Source organism: Tigriopus californicus, chromosome 9 (genome assembly GCF_007210705.1).
Source record: "Tigriopus californicus strain San Diego chromosome 9, Tcal_SD_v2.1, whole genome shotgun sequence".
Lineage (NCBI taxonomy): Eukaryota > Metazoa > Arthropoda > Copepoda > Harpacticoida > Harpacticidae > Tigriopus > Tigriopus californicus.
In genome coordinates this window covers 15704810-15712538 of record NC_081448.1, presented here as the reverse complement: position 1 = coordinate 15712538, position 7729 = coordinate 15704810, and the positions used below count along the sequence as shown (strand labels likewise).

Below are 7729 nucleotides of genomic sequence, written 5' to 3'. Positions count from 1 at the left end.
AAGGGATGGAGATTAAAAATTCATACAAGTCCTAACAAGTCTCAATATGGTGAATGGTTAATTCACTGCTAGAAAACACTAGAAACAAGGTTGAGTTAATTTAACTCTATTCTTGTCAGACTATTTCTGCCAAGGAAAGTATGGGAGACACAAAAACACGTGGGAAAAGAATCTTAACAGGCTTGCCAAATACCCTACGAATAAACTTTGACCTCGATCCAACGTAAAGTACTGATGTGAAGCATGCACCGACAGGGCAAATAGTCCGGTGGTTAACTTGGCCAAGTAGGAACTTGCCCCAACTTGGGTTTGTTCACAAACACTTGAAGGGAAAATGGTGTGGCCCATAGAAAACCATAACTAGAATGCTTAAGTTCAACAGGAGCTGTACCACATGAGCATGTTTTCAGGTCAGCTGACGCTGGTAGAAATGGCACAAAATATTTCGGTAAATCTCGCTTCAGGCAAGTTGAATTATTATCATGAAACGTTTGTTATTCCTCTTTAATCTTAATTCCTTTTGAATCTTACAAATATACAGGTAGAAAGAGTGGTAGAATAATAAAAAACATGCTTTTTAGGGCATAATACACGTAACATGTCAAAAAAAGATTTGGACATTAGTAGAGCAAATCATGTACTCTATTGATTGCCCTTGTTTAGCAACGCATCTCGAAAATCTCGAAAGTGTAACAAAATGTATCCGAAATTGCAACGCAATGATGAGGCATTCGGAATTTCGTTTCAATCTCCCAACAATGTGCTTGAATGTGGGCGACATGATTGCGCCTATACGTAAACAAGGTAATTCCGACACCTCTGGAGGTCAGCCTGAACCCAGGCTTGTTCCTTGCGTTTCAGTTAAGTGTTTCCACCACATGGATGAAAACTTTAACTTGAGCCCCATTTTAACCTCTTCAAAATTTCGTTCTTAAAAATGTGGTCGGACAACTTACTCAAACCCGTTTTATGAAGCGTGCTGGACGAGAGCAATTGCTTGACAAGGAGTCTTATTAGGGGTTTCTACTCTGAATTTGGACGAGCCGTCAACGATTCAAATTTGCACCATAGTTGTCCTAAGTAGCTTGACTACGAATGAAACAGTTTTTCCACCAGCGACAGCTGAGACGAAAACATGCGATCGCAGCGCCCTTGATCGATCTATATATGAAGTTATCTATGGTGTGGCCATACAATGTGGCAAAAAATCTTATATCTGGGCAAATTAAATCAACTTTTTCAGGACGAACAGTAATTTGCACCAACAGTGACGCTGCAACGTGGCTTTGGTTTAATGCTCAGTTTGTTTCTGGCAATCTGACTTTAATTACTTACAAAAAATCCCCATCTTGCGGTTTTCCTGAGTTAATCATATGGGCCCCCTACTTTAGCAGCGGATCTCTGCTAGGGTTGAGCTTGCCCAAGTTCCAGTATTTGGCCTAGCTTAGCTTGTAAACAAGTAGAACTTGGGTGTCTGTGATGACTTGCTACTTGTCCTTTGCCCATCAGTAACGTAAAGTGAAAGCCAAGCCAAAATCAAAAATTATGGTGCCTGTACTGATCACAGCTATAGCTCTTGAGAACATATGAAATCCCGAACTATATCCTACTCAATTCATTATGAATTAGATAAAGAGATTCATTGAACCACTTAACTCATACAAAACATAAATACAAACGCAACCAACTTATCTCCCTTGTATAAACATTACCTGGCGCAGACAGAATATACAGATATGTACGTGGTGTGTGTAAGCACCTCATAAGCGCCACATTACATGAAGAACGTTTCTGATGCCATGAGAGGAAACTAAATATCTGTCTTTTCAGAACGCCAGATTTCTTAAATCTGGTCTCAAAATGACCTGATTGGCGAAGGTGAAAAAAGACATTTTCTTTCACCAGCTACTCTATCCTGCAAACAGTGAAGCCGTGGCCATGAACGCGTTTACCTGACTAGCCCTATAGAATCAAGATTGAAGCTTGCAAGCTGATCAGCTTGCGTTTCATCAGTACTTTTTTTCGGATTGTTGCGGCCAAATCTATCAGGGTGATGATGGATATTATCTCAAATCCCCAGATATAAAGAATAGTGCTATGCAAATACATCTAGTCCGATTTTTTTCCGTGATCAAACATAGAAATTTGAGAGCAATAAACTAATAACTTATATTTTTGGGTACTGGATAGCTGATCAACGACTCTAGCTCAAAGTTTCCCAGGAGATTATAACATAAGGCAGCTATTATTCGTCACCTGATTCAAGACAGCTTACTTCGAGTTTGGGCACGACAAAGGAGCAAGAAAAGTGTAAGCGAAAATATACTATTATGATACATTTCCATGGCTCAAACCGAGCAACAAAGGAGACAAGGTAGAACATATTTAATGTGAAATAGATGCTCTCTTTGATTGTAAAGTTATTCAAATCAGTTGCATCACCACGTTTGTCATTATTTTCGTAAGACACTTCCTGACCTCAGTTGTGACAGTTCATGTGTAATCATAACAACGCAAAGACCGATGTTGGATCATACAAAGATAGATTCTCCCTCCCATGCCATTCTATTGACACTCTCGTGTGATTCCTGGGAACGTCGCCGTCTATTTTGAGGATCGTCATAAACAAAGGTCTACCTGACCATTTCAGCGCTGTGAACGTGGGATTCCTAGGCCTGGGCGTTGAGAGACCGGCCCCCCCCTGGGTGGAGGCAACCTCGCCCAACGGAAGGAAGGCATTGCTCGAAAATCCCCCCTGAAAGGCTCTGGAGTGGGTGGTCTGTCAGTCTACCTGGCTTTCCCAAGACATCCTGGTCGGAGTTGTCTAGCCGCCATAGATAGATAGATAGATAGATACACAGTTAGCCTTGGCGAGAGGGGTGGCTTTCGAGTTTCAAGCCAGGGCTTCTGGACTGCAATTCCTTGAGTTGATTTACTACCTGGCTGCTTGAGGCCAGGCCCAAGGAAAGCAAGGGTCTTCCAAGCGTCCAACCTTCCAGCAGGACGACCTGTCCAGTCAAGAAGCGGCCTTTAATGGTCCACCGTCTATCCGTACATTGCTCACTGCATTGGGGATCTCGTCCGTCGCTTGCTCGATTGTTCGCTTTTTCGCTTGCTTTTCTGCCTTCCTACCTACCTAGTTCATCCTCGGCATGTACTCATTAAACCATATGAGATCGGGTTAAAGTTCGAGACAGGACCTCCTCCTCTTATCGCCTGAGGTGGCTGGCTGGTTACCTGGTTAGCTGGTTAGCTGGTTGGCGTTGGTTCGTTCGTTCGTTCGATTGTTCGGACAGCCAGTGGACCAAAAATCGATGGTTCTGAATCACTTGAGCGGTTCAGCTCAGGGCTATTGGCTGAATCTAGCTATTTCCAGTGATCTGATCCGAAGGCCATCGAATACCCACTCGTCATGCCTTCACGCTCCGAGGACATTCTCAAAGGTTTCAAGGTGAACTGGATGAATCTCCGGGACTCTGACACGGGCAAGATCCTCTGGCAGGGCAACGAGGACGTGTCCCTGCCCGACGACGAGCACGAGGCTCGCGTGCCCAAGAAAATCCTCAAGTGTCGGGCCGTGTCCCGCGAGATCAATTTTAGCTCCATCGAGCCCATGGAGAAATTCCGCCTCGAGCAGCGCGTCCTCTACCGCGGACGATGCTTGGAGGTGTCCACATCCAAAGTCAGGCTGTTCTACGTGTAACAATGAAACATGATTCATGGTATCCTATTCTGAATATTGAAAATAAATATGTTTTGAATGTTGATGCTGAGGTTGATTTGGAGGCTGCACTCTTTGACTCACTGACTCTCGACCTCTTCAGGAACGCGACTCATGGCCTCATGCCCCATTCAGCTAGACCCATTCCAATGGAGGACAGGCACCATGAACGACGACGACGAGACCTTGTCGATTCCGCCTTGGACCGAATGTCAAGCCCTCAAAAGTCAACTCATGGACCTCGTCTTGACCGAGAGGGAGGANACGCGACTCATGGCCTCATGCCCCATTCAGCTAGACCCATTCCAATGGAGGACAGGCACCATGAACGACGACGACGAGACCTTGTCGATTCCGCCTTGGACCGAATGTCAAGCCCTCAAAAGTCAACTCATGGACCTCGTCTTGACCGAGAGGGAGGAGTTCCTCCAAGCAATCGCTCCAAACACAGCCTCCAACCCACCCGACAAGCTCGACAAGCCAGAGTCTCTCCTTGGGGAAAGCCATGAGGTTGACTTGAACCCGAGCCAGACCCCTTTTGAACCAAAATCAACGTCGCACACATCGGTCTCGTGTCGAGTTGAGGCCGATCTAAGGGCCATTGAAAAGGCTCTCCGTGAACTTTTCCGGGTTTTATACCTTCGATCTCATTCTCGTGATTCGCGGGGGGCAATCGTCATGACGGAGAGCGATGCTCAAGGCTTAACAAAGAGGAAGAAAAGGGACAAAGATTTTCAAACGAGATGGAAGCGATCCCTTTATGACTTAACTCAAAAGGTAAATTATAGAGAGCTTTGGTAGACAAAGGCTATTTCAATTTTTTTTTTGTTTTCTCAATGAAGATAAATCAAACCAAGGTGGCCATTTTGAGGCTGAATATATGTGGAGAAGCCAAAAAGAAACTCAGTGAAAATTCCGCAGACACCAAGCTCCATTTGGCCCTGAGACAGCTGCTCTCCGTTCTAAAAATGTTATTGGCTCAGGCGCATTTTCTGTGCTCACGATCCAAGGAATCCAATTTTTATATTGAAATTTTTGAACGCATCTCCGAGGTTTCCAAGCTTTGTTCCCAACTCGGATATGCACATCCGGATCTTGTTTCAAGCCTCCAAGGTCTGGAAAATATGCTGGGTATGAGTAATGAAAATAAGACTTGTGATCCAACGTGTGATCCAACGTGTGATCCAACGTGTGATCCAACGGCGAAGAGTTCACCAATCGATGCCCTTCGACGAATCAAGACCACTTTACCCAGAATTGACTTGATCAACAATTTAGCCATGGAAAAATTCGGTTCTTCCCCCAACCAATCGCTGAAGAAGGCCAACTCCCAAGCTCCTTCGAAATCAACCTTAGCGTCCAATCCGTTAATCTCGCCGGCCGAAGCCCGATCTCTAGTGGGCCCGAAGGAGAAAGAATCTGACTCGGCCTCAGGTTTTGTTCTCGAGTTGTCTGATTACGACCTCGAAAACATCCACCAATCTAGACGAGACGTTTCCTCTTGGGACTTGTTGGCAAGTTATCCGTGTGTGTTTCTGGGAGGTGAACGCTTTAGTGGTCCGAATAAGCGAGGCAAGAAAGAACAAGATTCCTCAAATCCAGTTCATATTGTGAGGGCCTTATCGGATGACATCGTGGATCACTTGGTGCTTCAAGTGTGCGAAGAGATGACCCAAGATCGCCTCGTCTTGAGGGTCGTTGATGAAGAATTGGCAAATTCCTAGCTTAGCACGCAGATTCATGGCCTCGAGGAGTCAATTCTACCCTGGACAATCTGAGGGTTTTATGTCAAATGCCTCCGGATGTTTCATAACGGGGGAGGTGTTCTTGTAGACCCTGAACCCCCAAAATTCATCAGTGAGACCCCTGTTTTATTGGGATCAGTAGGGTATCTTTTTATTGGGATCAGTGGGAACGAAATTCACTTATGATTAGGCCAATCAAAAACCGGATCCATTGCTTTAATTAAAAGTTCAGATCAAGTTTTGTGGACTTGCTGAAAAGAGTCTGTTTCAGACAGAATCACAAGCAAAATTATGATGCAACAAAAATTGACGGGAGGCAAAACTGTAATAAAGCACAAAAATAGGTAGCACGGACTTTCAATATAAGCACTCTATTGGACGAAATCATTAGAGTAGTAGGCATTATTTTTCACCTAATGTGTGTGCAGGTAGCCAAAGGGAAGTTACAGGCTTCGTTACAAAGGCAAGCTTTTTTACCGTGGTCCTACCGAAATTTTACATCCAACTGCTTCTTTCAAACAATTGGTTTGGACCGGAAGCAATTATTTTGTTTTCTTGTCGTATGTGTTCTACTTCTTGAGCAGTTAATTAATAATGCTTCCTTTCCATTCTCTCGGTTTTAATATTTTTCCCAATTGTATCATTACTCTTTTATACACATTGTGTCTGTGAGTGGCTCTCAACAATAAACAATAAACTAAAATGAGGGTAATTCCTTTTTTCCAACCAAGTCATATTAATTGATATTTAACTAAAAGTTGTTGTCTGCAAACAAATCAAGCATTTAAAGTAAGTACCATTGTAGAACAAGAACGGTGACCGGACAAATCGACCAAGTACAAACACTAAACACAACATATTGGCCAAAAAACATGATTATGGAACAAAACTAAAGCTTGATGAGTCAACGTTCGATGTGCATGCAAAGATGTTAGCATCAGTTAGGCATTAAATAAATAGTCAAGTTTGACTAAAACATTACCAAACTTGATTTCCACACCTTGATTGATGTAAACATACCTTGCTTTTAAAGATCAAATGTTGAATTGTTTCAGCTTTGCTACATAAGTATGAATTATTTGTAAGCCAACAAATTGGGCCTAAAATCTGTAATGGGTGGAGTTGTCCATTGGGTCGAGCTGTCCGCTGGGTCGAGTTGTCCTGGAACCAACATGAAAATCACAATAGAAAGTGAAACGGCTGATATTTTTGACTATCCTGTGCGCTGAATCCAAGGAACCAAACCCGAAAACGTTAATGGGATCATCAAAGTCAATGCCAAAAGCTGCAAGATCTATCCCACCGCTCGTTTTGGGAACTGCTCACAAATCTGGCAAGAATTTTGAATTTTAAAATCTGCCAAACATTGATGGAAAAGTCTATATTTTATAGGGGGACCTCTCCAGGCTAACCATGAACCATGGCATAATAGAGACACACTTGAGATATGAAAATACTTCATGTCATTTGCCAAACAATTATACCTAAATATTTTCTATGGGAAGTCCATGAAAAACCAATAAAAGTCCTCATTAGGCTCCGGAGGGGGATGTCCTGGAGATGTTGATTTTTTCGTCCCTTTGCCAACACCCATGTGAAATGTGTTGCAATCAAGGAAATTTCTGCAAAACGAAATATATTTTATGATGGAGAGCTACCAGGTCTAAATTTACCTATAAGATTGGCTTGCTGGGGTACCGTAATGGTAGAGCATGTGCTTCCCGATTTGCAAATCATGGTTCGATCTCTGGCTAACCAAGCCCAAGCTTCTCTGTGGTATTTGATTACTGTAGGAGTTGCGGCTTTAACAGATTAAATGGGCAAACCTTGCGATCATTCCCTAGGGTGAGGTAATAATTACTGTTGGCTGTGACAACGAAGGGGAAATAACCCTCAATTGGGATACCCAAAATCAGTTGGCAGGCCGAGCGAGAGAGTTGGAACTGACTTTGTTTCAAACAAACATATAAGCTGGATTCTTCGTTGATCAGCTTACCACTCTCGTCTCACCAGTGAGACGACTGCCAAAGTGGTTCATAAGCCTTTTGAAGTCAATCAGAAGTATCCAAACAAATCTTGGTAACTATTCGCCAAATGAGCGTTAAATTTGAGCCCTAATTCAATAAATCAACAAGGTCAAAATTACTTGTTATAGTTTTTTCGAAGTAGGAGACTGTTAAGATGGATTCGCGTATTTCTCTCAATACTTGATAAGGCATTTTGACCACCGTGGTGAGACGGGTGAGACGAGAGGAGAGGAGAC

General features: G+C 43.3%; 2 protein-coding genes across 2 annotated transcripts; both read left to right on the top strand.

The window, feature by feature from the left end:
* Nucleotides 1-2475: 2475 nt before the first annotated feature.
* On the top strand, nt 2476-3668 carry LOC131886960 (retinal rod rhodopsin-sensitive cGMP 3',5'-cyclic phosphodiesterase subunit delta-like; the record flags this gene model as incomplete). Its single annotated transcript, XM_059235437.1, is given in 1 exon segment — nt 2476-3668. A coding segment is annotated over 1 exon segment (256 nt), but the record flags the coding sequence as incomplete, so codon positions are not given.
* A 321-nt stretch (nt 3669-3989) lies between these two features.
* Nucleotides 3990-5445, top strand: LOC131886958 (uncharacterized). The gene is made up of 2 exons (XM_059235436.1): nt 3990-4498; nt 4564-5445. Exons 1-2 carry the CDS (start codon nt 3995-3997, stop codon nt 5443-5445), a joined length of 1386 nt encoding a protein of 461 aa, XP_059091419.1. The 5' UTR covers nt 3990-3994.
* The last annotated feature ends 2284 nt before the right edge of the window (nt 5446-7729 follow it).

Coding starts and splice junctions, on each gene's coding strand:
- LOC131886958 (XM_059235436.1), top strand. CDS start 3,995: ATGGCCTCATGCCCCATTCAGCTAGACCCATTCCAATGGAGGACAGGC. Junction 4,499..4,563: donor TTTATGACTTAACTCAAAAG/GTAAATTATAGA, acceptor TTCTCAATGAAG/ATAAATCAAACCAAGGTGGC.